The sequence below is a fragment of the Plectropomus leopardus genome, chromosome 23 (genome assembly GCF_026936395.1).
Source record: "Plectropomus leopardus strain MGB_pleo_1.0 chromosome 23, ASM2693639v1, whole genome shotgun sequence".
NCBI classification, from domain to species: Eukaryota; Metazoa; Chordata; class Actinopteri; order Perciformes; family Serranidae; genus Plectropomus; species Plectropomus leopardus.
Genome location: NC_142198.1, coordinates 22,051,374 through 22,067,500, shown reverse-complemented (window position 1 = coordinate 22,067,500; position 16,127 = coordinate 22,051,374). Strand labels below are relative to the sequence as shown.

Sequence of the window (16,127 nt, the reverse complement as noted above, 5' to 3'; positions counted from 1 at the left end):
TTTATTATATTATACATTAATATGATGTTCTACTTTCTTAACCAACATCTGTCCTAATAATAAATATCAAATATTCATTAATTTTTAGAATTTTGACCCTTTAAATGCCAGGTTTTCGATGCCACTATGTTTATAGATGAAAAAAATATATATATATTTTCAAAGTACTCCATGCCAGATTGATTTTTTTTAAATCACAGCCTGAGAAATGTCAATGATTAGCAGCAACACTGATTTTTTTACATTATTATTTTTTGTACAGTGTCAGATGCTCACACTCAAACCGCTCTGAACACAAAATGAACTTTAAAAAAAGGCTATCAAAAATATTAAACATTAATATTATTTTCTACTTTGATTGAGTTTATTTTTTAACTAACATCAGTCCTAATCACTAATATCAAATATTCATTAATGTTCAGAAATGTAACCCTTTAAATACCAGGGTTTGTGTCATGATGTTTTTAGATAAAAAAAATATAATTATTATCATTATTTTCAACATATAACATGCTATGCAGATTTAATTTTTTTTTTATTTTTCTATATTTCATTTATTTATTTATTTAAGGATCGATGGTCATTTTAAAGAACGTGTGGTCTTCAAAAGTTGCATCAAAGTCACGGAAAACGTGACTTTGATGCAAATATATATATATATGTGTGTGTGTGTGTGAAAGAAAGGGAGGGAGTGTGTGAGAGGGCAGGCAAAGACACTAAAGCACGTGCAACCTGTGTGTGTGTGTGTGTGTGTGTGTGTGTGTGTGTGTGTGTGTGTGTGTGTGTGTCCGATTTAAGACCATGTAACCACACTCTGACCTCAATCTTTTTGCAGAGAGCAGATTAGTAAATCAGGGTGAGATTGGCTCGTACTCGGGGAGGATTAGTAAGTCTGCACATGATTGGACGGCTGCCTGATTGTTAGGAGACTCAAGACTGAAGCTGCTGATGCTGATTGTCGCTTTCTCCTCATTCGTCTGCCGTTCTCTTATTAAACGAAAATTTCTGCGAAATACACGTATTTGCTTGCAACCCTCTCATGTTTGTACAGTACATATACAGCAGTGATGCTCAACTTACGGCCCGCGGGCTAAATCTGGCCCCTGATAGGGTCCCGGGTGGCCCCCCAACTATTTTGTAATTCACAACATAAATAAACTGATTGACGCTGGGAATAGTTTTTGTACTTTTAGTGCATAAAACAGCATCAAAATAGAGCTTGTTGATCAAAAAAGAGCCCAACAGAGGTCCTAGCTAAAATCTGAGAAATGTCCTAAAATCTGAGAAATGTCCTAAAATCCCAGAAATGTCCTAAAATCCTAAAAAAACATCAGAAAATCCAAGAAATGTCCCAAAAATCCTACAGACATATATTGGACTGGCCCCCTGTCTCTCAATTAATAAAATTAAAATTATGTTGCCAATTTTTTTTTTATTATTTTAGGCACTTTTTTAGGTAATTTCCTTGTTTCTGACTTTCCTTTATATTTATTATTTATGTAGTTATTTATTAGTAATGTTTATTTTAAGTCATTTCCTATTAAGTTTCTTATTTCCTTCTTCCTGTGTTTTTGAAATAAATAAAGCCAAATTTAATTTGTGAAACCATTCACCTCATTCTGTTATTTATAAAATGAGCTGCACAAATCTGCAGTGCAGTTTAATTTCATCAGAAGTGTGTGTGTGTGTGTGTGTGTGTGTGTGTGTGTGTGTGTGTGTTGATGTGTTGATGTGTGTGTTGATGTGTGTATTTCATGTGTGTGTGTGTGTGTGTGTATTTCAGGTGCTGGCCACAGGTCTGTCCGGTCTGTACTCGTCTCTCCCGGCCCGGCTGCAGGTTTACAGCGAGGACTGGCACTGTCTGGACCGGGCCGACTGGCAGCAGGTAACCATGACGACCACAGAGCGAGCGAGTGACATAATGACATCATGAATGAATGAACGCATCCGTGACAGCGACGAAATCACAGCGTGAGAGGAGGGAACACGAATAAATGCAAGAATAAAGAGATGAACAGACGACTGAACGTTAGTGAATGAAAGAAGAATCAACAAATAAGACGATTTTAGAAACGTGACGACAGTTTACATCAAAGTTACACGAATAACGCTTCAATCACGGGGAGTCAGAGACATCACGGTACAGCGGGGACACTCAGCCAATCTGCGGCCAATCACAGCAGCTCCAAACATGTGTCCAGGATTTTAGGACACTTTTAAGATTTCAGGACGTTTTTAGGATTTTAGGACGTTTCTTGAATTTTCTGATGGTTTTTTTTTTAGGATTTTAGGACGTTTCTAGGGTTTTAGGATGTCTCTCAGATGTTAGGACATTTCTGGGGTTTTAGGACGTTTCTTGAATTTTGGGACATTTCTAGGACTTTATTACTTTTTTTAGGATTTTAGAACATTTTTAGGATTCTCAGACATTTCTAGGATTTTGGGACATTTTATGATGTTTTTTAGGATATTAGGACATGTTTAGGATTTTTGGACATTTCTTGGATTTTTAAAAAATATTTTTTTTTTTAGAATTTTATAACATTTTAGGGTTTTAGGATGTTTTCTGAATTTTGGGACATTTCCAAGACTTAATGAGTTTTTTTTAGGATTTGAGGACATTTCTAGGATTTTAGGACATTATAAGGATTTTACAATTTTAGGACATTAGGGTCTTAGCCAGGACTTCTGTCGGGGGATGTGGGGGATCCTCCACTGACACTTTTTATAATAAATCAGCTTGATTTTGGTGCTGTTTTATGCACTCTGCACCTTATGTAAACTAAAAGTATAAAAATAACTCCCAGCGTGAACCACTTCATGTTTCAGAATAGAAGAATTCATGACAGACTGTCTGGATTACTGAATAAATGATGGATGATGTGACTCTTACCGTGTGTTCGGGTGGACAGGTTCCAGCTCTGGTCCACTTCCTGCACTCTCTGGACTTCTGCAGCGCCGTCACAAAGGTCGCTCACCCGTCCATCCGCTCTCAGCTGCTGGGTTACATCTACAACGGCTTCCTGGTGCCCGTGCTGGCTCCCGCTCTGCACAAGGTGACAAAAAATATCCAAATTTACCCACAAAGTAGACTGCAGACAGCCTGAATACCAGAATAAATACTGATATTGTACATTTCTACATCCATGGATAGGTCACATTTCTCTCATAATGCAGCAGAGACCTTCAAACTTTATGACTGTTTACGTTTCAGCAACATTACGGTGAACACGAGGTTATTATTAGGCACAAATAACATGACTGTGATTAGGAAAACATCACGCTTCAAAAACCGACTTCTAGTGGCACAAAAGCCTCTGGAAACACAGTACCGGCTCACTAACAAACACCCACATTCGATATTTTGATTGCTGGTGGAAGTGCAGCAACGCTTCGCGAAAAAAGACCTGCATCTTTGGCAAATATCCGCTTGAAACGCAGTAATGACTTATAGAAAAAAATCTATGTTTGGTGGCACAAATGCTGCAGGAAATGCAGTGACAAGACTAAAAAACACCTGCGTTCAATAGTTCGATTTCCACTGGAAATGCAGCAACGCCTCGTTAAAAAAAGACCCACATTCGATGTCAATTTTCTGCCGGAAAAGCAGTCATGACCTGTAAAAAAACACGTTTGATGGCACAAATGCTGCAGGAAATGCAGCGACGACTTGCTAAATTAGTGCCCTGTTCAGTGGGACGATTGCAACTGCTTGTTAAAAAACTTGTGTACTTTTATTTTAAATTATCACATTCGTGCTTAAGTAACCATGATGTGTGTGTGTGTGTGTGTGCGTGTGTGTGTGTGTGTGTGTGTGTGCAGCTGACAGTAGAGGAGGTGATGACCACCACGGCGTACCTGGACTTGTTCCTGCGCTCCATCTCTGAGCCGGCCCTCCTGCAGAGCTTCCTGTCCTTCATCCTGCTGCACACGCACGACAACGTGCACATCCTGGACACACTGGTGAGCCGGGTCAACACACCTTTCCAGGTAACACACACACACACACACACACACACACACACACACACACATCTCTGCTGCTGCTTCATGCTTTATGAGTCCTGATTTGTTTGGGACTCGTGTGTCCATCAGCTCGGCACGGTGTCGCTGGCTCTGTTCAGGACTCTGATTGGTCTCTTCTGTGAGGACGTGATGCTGCAGCTCGTCTTCAGGTCGGTCTCACACGGCTCCTTCAAAGTAAAACAAACATTATGAATCAGATTTTGGTGCGTACACCAGAATATCTACATCTTAATCATGTGTTTTTAAGTATTTCTATTTTTCATTCACTAATATTTTAAATGTTGGCTAAATTCTTTAATCTTATCATGTGTGCAACATTTTTATCGTGAGGCTGTTAATATCATGGCGCCCTCTAAAAATGCAAAATTATATTAATAATATATATAAATTTGTGTAGAAATCTTTGCAAATTAATAAACTGTATGTAAACTGAACATAAAGAGAACTGTAGTAAATTCATTATGTGGCCTGTCCAAGTTAATAATAATAATAGTAAATATAATAAATGTAATATATAATATTATATGTAATATAAAAGTATTATTCTTATATGATTATATTTTTGTTATTAATGATATGGGTTAATAATTTAAATGACCAATATATATATATTGTATTTTATGTTATATAGTACTATTTATATAATAATAATTTATATAATAATAATTATTACTAAAATAATATCAACAAATAAAATGTGAATAAAATATTGTACATTGTTTTAGACAATTTTGCAAAAAATGTAAACTAATGTAAATGTTAACTGAATGTAAACGAAACATTAACAGACATGCAGTAAACTGACCTTTGTGTGTCCAAGTTGTTTTTAATGTTTCTTCCCACCGACGTAAACAACCAAACACCCGCAGAGCCATCGGCTGCTGCGGCGGATGTTTTTCATGGGGCAGCAGCGATGTCTCCGGGCACTGATGCATGCTGGGACTGACGAGCGTCCGTGTGTCCTCAGGTATCTGATTCCCTGCAGCCACCTGAGCAGGAGGCAGCGCTCCTCCTTGAAGCAGACGGACTGTTACTCCTCCAGCGCCGCCTCCCTGCTGCTCCTGCTGCCCTCCTGGTGTCCCGGGAACCTCCTCAGCGTGAACTCACGCTCAGAGCACATCCACTGGCCCAAAGGAGCAGGTCAGCACCCGTAAACATAAACAAGTAAACACGTAAACACTCTTTAACAGCTGCATCCTGCCACTCACGTGCTGTGTCTGTCAGATCTGTCGGTGTCGGACAGCGTCGCTTACTGTCGAGGGTCAGACTTTCTGATGGACGTAAACTACCTCCACTACCTCTGGGACGCCCGCCAGGCCATCGCCACGTCCCACAGGTCAGTCTCGACGTCCTCTGCCATGAAATCAGTGGACGGACTCTGGATCAGCCTCACTGTAAAATATCAAGTTAAACTTTAAAAAAATCTAGGAAAAATTAAATTAAATTAAATAATTGTAAGTGCTGTTCAGTTCATATCCAAGTACATTTACTTATTTACTCAGAGGGAAATATTGTATTTTTGCCTCGCTACATTTATCTGACAGCAACACGTTCTGCTTAAACAGTTAACTGTTTTGGGCATTTTTCTATATTTTATAATTTAGATTTTTAAAAAAAGTTTTTTCACCTTGTATTTTTTAATATAATTTTATTGGGCATTTTTCTCCTTTTTTATTTTATTTTGAAGTTTGGGGTGTTTTCTTTTTTTATGATGTAGTTTTTTTTTAAAATTTTTTTTTAATCTTTTTTTTAATTTGAATTTTTGGGGTGTTTTTGGGAGATATTTTGCTCAAAAAACAACACAATAATTTTTTTGTTTTTAATGTCAATCTAATAGTGGCACTAGTACGTCAGTAGGGTTCATCTTCTGGGGAACAAAAAATTCTGCACCAAGTTTCATAGAAATTAATTCAATTGTTATGGAGATATTTCGCTGAAAAACACACAAAGAAAACCTTAAGGTGGAGCTAAAGAAAAAATGAGAGGATCTCCGTCAGCAGAAATCATCGTCTGGGGAACATGAATATTTGGACCAAATGTCCTCTTGATCCATAAAGTTTTAGTGGAGATATTTCAATCTTTCATTTATTAGACGACCAAACAGACGACCGTCACATCATTTTTTCATTATTTATATCCGACGTCTTCAGTTCTGATGAGGTTTGTTTGTCCGCAGGGCGTGTCGGCTCTGGTCGGCTCGGTATGACGGGGTCGAACCTCCGCCTCAAGAATATCGATCTGACACACCGGGGGACGACGTAGACGACGAGGACGAGATCGTACGGCGAGTCAAAAGCGACTCCATCTGCTCTCTGGGCGTCACTCCTCCGCCATCAGCCCTCTCCCCGACGCCCTCCTCCTCAGACACCGTATCTACGAGCAACCAGACGGGACGAGCCAGCTCGACCCTGGAGCTGGAGTGGGACGACATCTTCGCAGACGACGATCCCTCCTTGTTGGCGTTGACAAACACGGCGCTCGCAAACGGCACCGCGGAGGCGGCCCCGCTGCCTCCTCGACACATCCAGGAGATGCGCCGCACTGCGACCAAGCTGGTGTGCGGCTCGTACGTGGAGGAGTCCGAGTTTGAGGACGACGTTCTGGTGTACAACCTCGTCGCCCAGAGAGAATCAAAGTCCACCACTTTGGACCGAATCATGGCGGCAAATCGACGAGCGCGCGGGAGCATCTCGAACGGACGAATATCGACGGCAGCGACGACAACGACAATAACAACAATGCTGACGACTACAGGGAGGACGGTGATGGAGACGGTTAACAGTATAATGTCGACGAGGAGGCGGAGCGAGGACGGAGGGAAAGAGGAGAGACGGAGGAGTGAGGATTACGTGAAGGAGGTGAGGAGGAGGAGTGAGGACGGAGGGAAGGAGATTAACAGAAGGAAGGAGGAAGGAGAGGATGAGATAACGAGGATGGACGTGCAAGGAGGGCGTCAGATTTTCACCAACGGCTTTAACGCAAAGAATCACATCATCGACGAATGTGAGGACACGGACAAAGACTTCACAACTACAATCAGTTACAAACTACACACAAACAACACGCAACATCCATGTTTACCCAACGGCCACTCTGACTTCGAGCCACCTGACGCCACGTCTCCAAATCTGCCCACTAACAAAGTCGCCAACAGCGACGACTTCCTGTCCCGATACCACGAGCTCATGCTGTCTTTAGGGGTGGAGCCGGACTGCGACGACATCACGAACGACATCAGCTCATTCAGGAGGCGGGTACGAGCGCTCAGGCAAAAAATGGAAGAGGAGGAGGAACTGGGTTTTAGGTCCTCCTGGGACGACGGAGAGGAGGAGGAAGGAGAGGAGGAGGAGGCGATGGAAGAGGAGGAGGAGGAAGAGGGAGGCGAGGAGAGGAGGAGCAACTGTACGAGAGGAAGCAGGAGGCATGGAGTTCCCTTCACAGGTCTGTGTTTTTCAACCCAGTAAGACAATAAAGTGATAAAAGAAGATTAAACTGTTCATCGAGCAACTCGAAAGTTCAAAATCCTGTAGGTTCACATCTCGCACGCTGACCTGTGATTTCCCATGATGCCACAGGTCCGTTCATCAGCGTCCTGTTGTCCCGGCTCGAGAACCTCCTGGAGAACTCCATCGCCGTGAACCTGCTGGTGACGGGCATCCTGGCCCAGCTGGCGTCGTACCCACAACCTCTCCTCAGGTCCTTCCTGTTCAGCACAGACGCACACACCCAGCCCAACGTACGCACGCTGTACCAGGTAACACACACACACACACACACACACACACAAACAGGATATATTGATGATTCAAAGGTTCGAAGAATCGAAATGATAACATGTGTGTTCTTTTGCTCCCATAGGTGCTGGTGTCAGTGCACGCTCAGATCGAACGCTACGTGGCGAGCAGACCGGACTATCCTGCTCTGGTCACTCAGGCCTGGAGGTTCCTCTTGGCTAAAGACCAGGACAGCAAATTTAGAGGTTAAAACACACACACACACACACACACACACACACACGTTATCTTAAAGGGATCGTTTACCCAAAAGAGATTCGGTCATTATCTGGTCAGCCTCATGCTGATAGAAAGTCTCGTCCCGCCTCATCCTTTGACTGAGTTTGCCGATATTATTACGGTAAGAATCAGGACAGTAATAGGCATTTTTGGTGAAGAGGAAGATCCTTTTTGTTTAACCTGACATGGAATATCATTACAGAAGTCCGAGCCATGCCCCCGAAACTGACCTAAAATCTGAGAAATGTCCTAAAATCCTAGAAACGTTCTGAATCCGAGAACTGCCTAAATATCTGAGAAATGTTAGGAATCCAAAAACAGAAATCCTAGAAACATCCGAGAAACATCCTAAAATCCCAGAAATTTTCTGAAATCTGAGAAGTGTTCATAAATCCTACAAACATCCTAAAATCTGAGAAATGTCCGAGAATCCGAGAAATGTACTAAGATCCTAGAAATAGTCAACATCCTAGAAACTTCCGTAAATCCTAGAAATGTCCTAAAATCCGGAAAAAACGTCCTAAAATCTTAGAAACATTCTGAAATCTTAAAAAACGTCCTAAAATTCGAGAAATGTCCTAAAATCCTAGAAACATCTTAAAAATCTAGGAAATGCTTTGAAATCGTGAAAAATGTCCTAAAATCTAAGAAATGTTATGAAGTCTAAAAAAAGTTCTGAAATCCCAGAAACGTCCTAAAATCTGAGAAACGTCCAAAAATCCGAGAAATGTACTAAGATCCGGAAAAAAATGTCCTAAAATCCTTGAAACATCTTAAAATCTAGGAAAAGCTTTAAAATCGTGAAGAATGTCCTAAAATCTTAGAAATGTTGCAAAATCCAAAAAATGTCCTTAAACGTAAAATCTGAGAAACGTTTAAAATCCCAGGAACATGTCTGGGGCCTCTGCGACTGGCCCCTGGCCTGCTGTCGTTTTGTAAAAGCGGCCCTCAGACAAAGCGGGCTGAGTGTCTCTGCTGTCGACGGTTTGAATTTCCGACATCGTTTGCAGAACCTTTTTCATATTCGAAGCTTTCTGACTCTTTTGTTTCCCGTCGTGTCTCAGAGTGCCTCCAGTCTCAGGGTGGCGACATCATCCTGGACCCGTCTCTTCCTAACGGCTACGTGAGAAACGCTCTGGCGCTGCCGCCTCTCAACGTCCTGCCGCCCTGCCCGCCCATCCCCCCTCAGGCCAAGAGCCGAGTGTTCGCCATCATCCTGTTCGCCGAGTTCCTCAAGGAGCTGGCCGCCATCGCCCAGGAGCACAGCATCGCGCTGGACTGCTCTGCGGAGGAGTAACGGGAGCGCCGTCTGCCGTCCAGCCGTGAAAATCTAAAAATCTGCCTGAGAAACTGCCACTGATGTGCCCGAGAGCGTCTAAAGACGAAGACGTGTCGACCTCCAGCAGAGGATGGAGGTCTCGTAAACGTCCTAAAAACACAAGCACAAAAACACGCAACACAAATCATATTATATATATATGTGAATATTGCAGTAATAAATTTGTACAGTACGCTTATATTCAGGGCTGCACTTGAATATTTCCCCCACTGTGAATATGGATATTTATATGTTGACGAAAATGAGATTATTTTGGAGATAATTCAAGTTTTCTACATATTTGTGGGATGAGTGCAAAAAGTTTTCTACACAGTTTTCTGAAATCTTATTTGTTCACGTGGGAAAAAAATGTTGGTTATTTAAGAGTTTTCTAATTATTAAGGTTTATTTAAAAATGCAGAGGACTTTATTTTGGCAATCGTACTCAGGAGGGGAAACTTGACGCTTAAACCATAGAAATAGAAATAACTATTTAAACACATTGAAGTGACTTAACATCAGATTTAGTTAACGTTTATCAACAAAAACAATAACTAACTTAAACCGTTGAAACTTTGGCAAATTGGTTTGTTTTCTTTCGAGAACATGGCGGAAAAAGGCAATGAGCCTCATATTATCAAACAATAAAAAAGGGGCAAAATATTGAAAAAAGATATTCATAATTATCAAAATTATAGATAGAGACATTTTACTAAGATTATTACTTATATTTGTACTTTTTGTGCTAATTTTGGGGTCATTTCTTGGTTGCTCATTGCCTTATTTTCTCTTTCTTCCATATTTTCTTTAAAGAATTCAAACCAGTTTGTTGAGGTTTAAAATGTTTAAAGGTTTTAAAACAGAAACCAGGATTTGTGTTTCTCAGAGAAGCTGTTTCCCTTGTGTTGTGTTATTGTACATCTACAGAAAACAGAGGCTTCTCCTGGATTTGAGTTCATTTTTCATTTTATAGTTTAAGCTGAAATGGTGATTTTGGTAGATTTTTTGAGCACTCTGAAACCTGGATCGACATCTGCTCTCTTGTGTTGTGTTCAGATGTGTTTCACAAAAATGTAAACCTTTGAACCCTCAGCAAATGTTAAAAAACAAAGGAAAAGAGACAAGAAAATGTCCTTAAAATTAGTTTAATAAAGAGAGAAAATTATCACATAAATGGGGAAAATATCAAGAAAATGATATTTCTGATTATTAGAATAAATTATAAATTTAAGATTGGGTCACAGAAAATTATTATTACTTTTTTAAGGTTATTTCCCTTTTTTTATGTCTTTCTGTGCTAATTCCGGGTATATTTCTTGTAGTTTTTCACTAATTTCTTGCTAATTCTTGCTATATATAAATACTATTTGACTTTTTTTTCCAAATTAATTTTTTGGGAGAAATCAAGCTCAGGTTTCAAAAGGTTAAGCCAGATGAATAAAATTATAATATAATACTAAAAAATAACTGTTAATCTGAATCAAAAGGTGCAGAGCTTCTGGGATTCGTTTTGCCAGTTTATTTATGTTTTCCTGTTGTGTCTTTACATGCAAACACAAACACAGACGGAGCCTTATTTTAACCAACAGAGATTTTAGTGCAAGATGCAAAAACGACACGATTTATGTGATGTCTTACTATATCAGATGTTAATTTCTCTCATTTGCATTTCTATTTATGTGCATTTCATTGTTTTTTGATGTAAAAACGTGATTTATGTAAAGAAATGTCTTTTTGTTCCTTTTCACATGAAAAAAGTGAAATAATTTGCTGTTATGCTTCTTTGGTGTTCCCCTATGATGTTCTGCGTTCAGGTAATTTGGGATAAAAGTTTTTCAAGATATAATTTAACTCAAACTTCAGGTGGCAAAAACAACAGAAAAAACACTTTTTTCTCACAGTGTCTTAAAACAATGCAAAACGACGCAAGTTACAGCGACTGCTTTTGCAAAATTAAATAAAAATAAATGCAGAGTAAACACTATCGCCACACCTTTACTACACAAACTGTGTAATTTTGGATAAATTATGGGATGAATGATGCCACCTGCTGGTAATTTACACCTGGGACATGTTTCTTTTTTTCACTGTCTCGTCTCTGCTTTTGAAATTAATTATTGCCAAAATGAGGTGGAAAAACAATAAAACTGATTTTCAGAAAACCAAAACAAATCTTGCCAGTGGTTTAATCTTAGTTTCTTTTTGTATTTCTTTATTATTTGGTGCAGTAATTTAAAGGTTCTTGTGTTTAATTGGAGGTTTCAGCTGTCTAAACGTGGCAGTTGAACATCTGCTGCTGTCCCGTTAGGAGAGTAACAAATATACAGATTTTTTTGTACAGCAGGATAAAGTTAAATGTCTTATTACATACGAAAATATAAAATAGTTTAAAAAAAATGATACAATTAATATGAAAGCATAGAGTTACCAGGCCAGAAATTAAAAAGATCATTATCAGGGATGATGTCTTGTTAAAACATTTCACAAGTTTCTTGTAAAAATGTGAAAAACCTGAAATGTGAAAAAATATCTTGTGAAAAATATCTTGTTATATCAGGAATGAGAAAGTTTTCTGAATGTTTGGATAATAACTATGAATGGTGTTAAAGGACTAAGGACATTATCTGTGACATTTAGTCGTTCTATGTGACTTAAAGTCTCCCTGTCAACAAACTGTGGTTAGCCAGTTCCTGTTAGATAATTTGAGAAAGATCTGAGGCACAGCTGTGAGATGATCGACGGCAGAGACGCCGTGTCAGCCCATCCGTCAGCTGCAGAAACTTTTTACAAAGAAGAAGAAGAAGCAGAAGAAGAGGGCTGGAGGTGGTGATGATGGCGATTATGAAGGTTTACCTGCTGATATGGATGATAGGTGAGTCTGTGACAGAAACTGTGTTTGACTGTTAATCTTTCCAGCTCAGCTCCTACAATAAGTCTAAAATACACTGTGGAAACTAAATAGTTACATTCAGACTGTTCAGGTCAAAAAATGCTCCATTGAAACCCATTCAAACTGACATTTTTGATCCCACAGCCATCAGAGCAGAAAAGCATGACTTGTGTTATTTCTGGGTGTCATTCTGGGCTTTTGACTCTGAATTTGTCATTTTGACTATTTTCCACCTGATGGCGTCATTTTGACCATATTCGGCATATAGAGGAAATAAATGCTATTTCCACTAGGTGACCTGTCATCAGTCATTATTTTATTTTTTCATCCATAAACATAGAGGCGTCATAACAAAAACCTGGCATTTAAAGAGTAGAAATTCTGAAAATTAATGAATATTTGATATTTATGATTAGGACTGATGTTGGTCAATTGATATTAATGTATAATATTTTTAGAGCCTGATTTAGAAAAGGACATTTATTGTGCAGGGAGGTGTGAGTGTTAGACACTAAGCAAAAAAAAAAAAAAAAAAAGTCAATGTTGCTGCTTATTACTGACATCCACAGCTGTGATAATAAAGAAAATCTAATTAGTATGTACTATATTGAAAATAATGCTTTTTTTTTTCATCTAAAATCATAGTGTCATCATGACAAAACCTGGCATTTGAAGAGTTAAAATTCTGAAAATTAATGAATATTTGATATTTATGAATATGACTGATGTTGGTTAAAAATGAACTCACTGAAATCAGAAAATAATATTAATGTGTCATATTTTTTAAAGCTTGATTTTGAAATGTTTGTAATATTAAAGCGGGCTGTAAGGGTTAATCTCTAACATTACAACATGAGGAAATTTAAAAAATGAAAGATCTGACTGCTGACATCTTTTTCTGATTACATCAGACTGAATATCAACCAGAAAAAATAACTTTAACTTAAAATAACTTTCCATCAATTGCTCTTCCTGTACTTTTGTAGGTGCTGCAGTCATTTTAGGAGATGGAGATGATCACGATCCTCCTGAAATGGACGATGAAGATGACTCAGTCGAAGGCAGTGGTAAATCACACTATGAGCTAACAGCACCTGACGACTTTTCGACAATCTCACCACAATGGCACAACAAAGGTGACCCATCCTCTACTTCCTCCTCTGGTAACTTCTGTCTCCTCCGGTCTATTTCCACCTTCTTTCTCCGTTTATCGCAACAATTAACACAATTTCAGCCAATCCGTGTGAATTCTGAGCGACCGTGCAATTATGTCCAATCACTGCAACTTTACCGCAAATTTTACTATTTACAACCATTACAATCTAAATTCATTATAGAGCTGCATGCAGCGTATTGATCTGTTAAGCCTTTGCATGTTGTTTTTTTTTCATCTAAAATTGTTCGTCTCTACGACCTCGCATCATGTCAATCATGTTTATAGACTGAGTCTAAAAACTTTCATCCATTATTAATGTTTTCGGGAACAAGTTTGATTTTCTACGTTTTTTGCACCAGAAGGTACGACCTGAAGTATCTTTCTCTGGATTACATCTGTCCCAGGTATTCGATACATTTGGATATGATATTTCAACTTTCCTCCAAAAATCCAAAAGTCATTTGTAGGCAAACTAAAAAATTGCTCTTAAAAACTGTGGTCGAATAGTGGTCAAAAGACTAAATCTTAACCAACATTTTTGCCAAAACAATACACATATACCTTTATCAAATAGCAAATTATACAGTATTTAATTTGAATACCATACTTAATATTAAAAAGCACAGTTAACTAATTTCTTTTAAAGGCCATGACAATATCTTTTGAATTCAATGTGAACCTTTTGCTGAATGACAGTTAGCAGATAGTTAATCGTGCTCTTATTTCCCTTTAATAACTTGCTTCTAACTTCTGTAAATTATGTTTTACTCTCATTTTAATGGTACACTGTCTTGTCTCTTTGCTTACAGCCACCACAGCCGATGAATTGAAGGAAAATTCTGCTAAAAACGGTGTTGAGAATGAACACAACGCCCTGATGGACTCCTCTGCCTCCGTCACAGCTGAGCGCCACCCACCCAGTCTGCTGCTCTATGCTCTCCTAGCTTTGCTCATGTTAGCATATTAAAAAAAAGAAATATTGTGTCATGATACACAGTAAAACACTTCCAACAGCACAAAAAAAGAAAAAGTGTAAAGAAACACAAAAAGAAAGAAAGTGTAACAGCCTGTTTTGTTATTCATCTGCTGTGACATGCGGTTTGTCTGCTGGTGTTATTTTGGTGTGTTTCTATGCAGATGATGCAGCTTGTTATCTCTGCTTCGCCTCTGATTATCACTGTAAAGTACATACAACTCTCATAATTTATGAGCAAATATTCTTGAATAATAAAGTTTTAAAACTGCTGACAAATTTCTTTCTAATTTCAAATTCAGTTGAGGGTGCTAAAATGTTAGCTTCTGCAGTTTTAGGTTGTGGAACTAATTTCAAGCTTTTTCTCTTTGTGAAAGTCTTTTTCTCAACCTTATTTTTTATAAGGTTACTGTCCAAATATTATTTTTGCAGGTTTATTATATAGATTCAATGCTAAATAATAAGGAAATATTTGAGTAGAAATCTTGTATTTTAATATTAACCTTTTAGGAATCTAACCTTGATAGTGCAAAAAAAATTTTGGCATTATACAAACGTTTTTTGTTTTTTTGTTTTTAATCACTGATATCACTGCTAATTCAGAATGTGTTCTTTTGCTTTTAATACTCAATTACGTTTTAGTGGTTATCCCTACATATAGTGTGTATGAATTATTATTATTATTGTTATCATTTTTGTTTTCTTCAATAGTTTCAGGGTTTTGAGGGGTTTTTTTTTCCTCCAAAAAAACATACACCAAACCATTACATTTTTGATAATCATCTTGTACAGAGATAGTAAGAGTACTCAGCTTGTCTGAGCAAAAAGCAAAAAAACAAGATAATCTCCAAAAGCAAAACATTTTTTCTAACGAGCGTGCCATGCTGTAGTTTAAAAATATGTTGCATTGCCGTTAAAGGTCGTCTGTACTGTATGTGGATTCAAACATGAAAGAGTGAGAATTAACACTAACTAAGCACAGCCGAAAACTGAGCAAGCATCCTGTGTCTATCTGGAGCTAGCACTGCGGTCGATGACTCAGTTCCTGAATACTGAGCGATACCGAGAGAGATTTAAGGGGGGAGAGAGAGAGAGAGAGAGAGAGAGAGAGAGAGAGAGAGAGAGAGGGGTGGGTGGGTTGAGATGTCGAAAGACTGAAAGAAGAGAGGAAAGGTTAGAGAAGGGTATAGACTGTGCCAGGGGGAAAGTACCAGAATCAAGATGAAGCAAATAGATAAGAAGTATGTGGACGACTACATGTGATCGCTGCTATGACGATCAATCATCACTCGTCTGTCATGAGGAATTAAACGACAGCAGCAGGTGATTGTTGGCGATCAGCTGTTTCTACCTTCCCACCATCACGAATAGATTTTACCTCTGTGGGAAACACGTAATAATGATGATAATGATCTCAGAACTCACAACTGTTTTCCTTTTTCTTCCCCTGTCATTTTCATCGCAAAAAACAGCCTAAAAATACCATAACTTGTATTGCAATTTCTTAGAAAAGCTGCTGTTACAGCATGCATATCAGGCTGCAACAATCACAAAAAACTGCCTGCAAAATCCTGGGGGGACTGCTCAGTGAAGTCCAGCACTAGACGGGTTTCCATGAACCCTCAAACTGAACAAACTGAGACTGCAAATAGGAAACACGCCTAATGGAAACACGTCAGTTCAGAAAAACCTCCCATTTATTGTAATAAAGTTTTTGAGCTTGCATGAGGTGGTATTTCAGGCAATTCAAA

The 16,127-nt window shown here is 38.7% G+C and overlaps 2 protein-coding genes and 1 long non-coding RNA gene across 4 annotated transcripts in view; 2 read left to right on the top strand and 1 right to left on the bottom strand.

The window, feature by feature from the left end:
• LOC148185755 (uncharacterized) overlaps window positions 1–3,995 on the bottom strand; it is a 10,579-nt gene extending 6,584 nt beyond the window's left edge. Inside the window, exons 1-2 of the long non-coding RNA XR_015775651.1 lie at window positions 3,859–3,995; window positions 2,894–3,047 (exon numbers count right to left, since the gene is read on the bottom strand). This is a non-coding gene — a long non-coding RNA (uncharacterized LOC148185755). The remainder of the gene's footprint in view (window positions 1–2,893; window positions 3,048–3,858) is intronic.
• LOC121962140 (FHF complex subunit HOOK-interacting protein 1A-like) overlaps window positions 1–11,529 on the top strand; it is a 22,756-nt gene extending 11,227 nt beyond the window's left edge. The window contains exons 8-17 of the mRNA XM_088073279.1: window positions 1,784–1,885; window positions 2,913–3,056; window positions 3,823–3,990; window positions 4,096–4,175; window positions 4,994–5,166; window positions 5,251–5,362; window positions 6,203–7,467; window positions 7,602–7,780; window positions 7,885–8,005; window positions 9,104–11,529. Coding sequence (XP_087929405.1) covers window positions 1,784–1,885; window positions 2,913–3,056; window positions 3,823–3,990; window positions 4,096–4,175; window positions 4,994–5,166; window positions 5,251–5,362; window positions 6,203–7,467; window positions 7,602–7,780; window positions 7,885–8,005; window positions 9,104–9,336 — 2,577 coding nt within the window. The 3' untranslated portion in view covers window positions 9,337–11,529. The remainder of the gene's footprint in view (window positions 1–1,783; window positions 1,886–2,912; window positions 3,057–3,822; window positions 3,991–4,095; window positions 4,176–4,993; window positions 5,167–5,250; window positions 5,363–6,202; window positions 7,468–7,601; window positions 7,781–7,884; window positions 8,006–9,103) is intronic.
• A 541-nt stretch (window positions 11,530–12,070) lies between these two features.
• LOC148185754 (uncharacterized) lies at window positions 12,071–14,655 on the top strand. 2 transcript variants are annotated; one of them, XM_088073291.1, is made up of 3 exons: window positions 12,071–12,229; window positions 13,234–13,383; window positions 14,213–14,655. In XM_088073291.1, exons 1-3 carry the CDS (start codon window positions 12,187–12,189, stop codon window positions 14,368–14,370), a joined length of 351 nt encoding a protein of 116 aa, XP_087929417.1. In that variant the 5' UTR covers window positions 12,071–12,186; the 3' UTR covers window positions 14,371–14,655. The 2 variants fall into 2 exon arrangements, with proteins under 2 accessions (XP_087929417.1, XP_087929416.1); XM_088073290.1 differs by having other exon boundaries at window positions 13,234–13,410.
• Window positions 14,656–16,127: the final 1,472 nt, after the last annotated feature.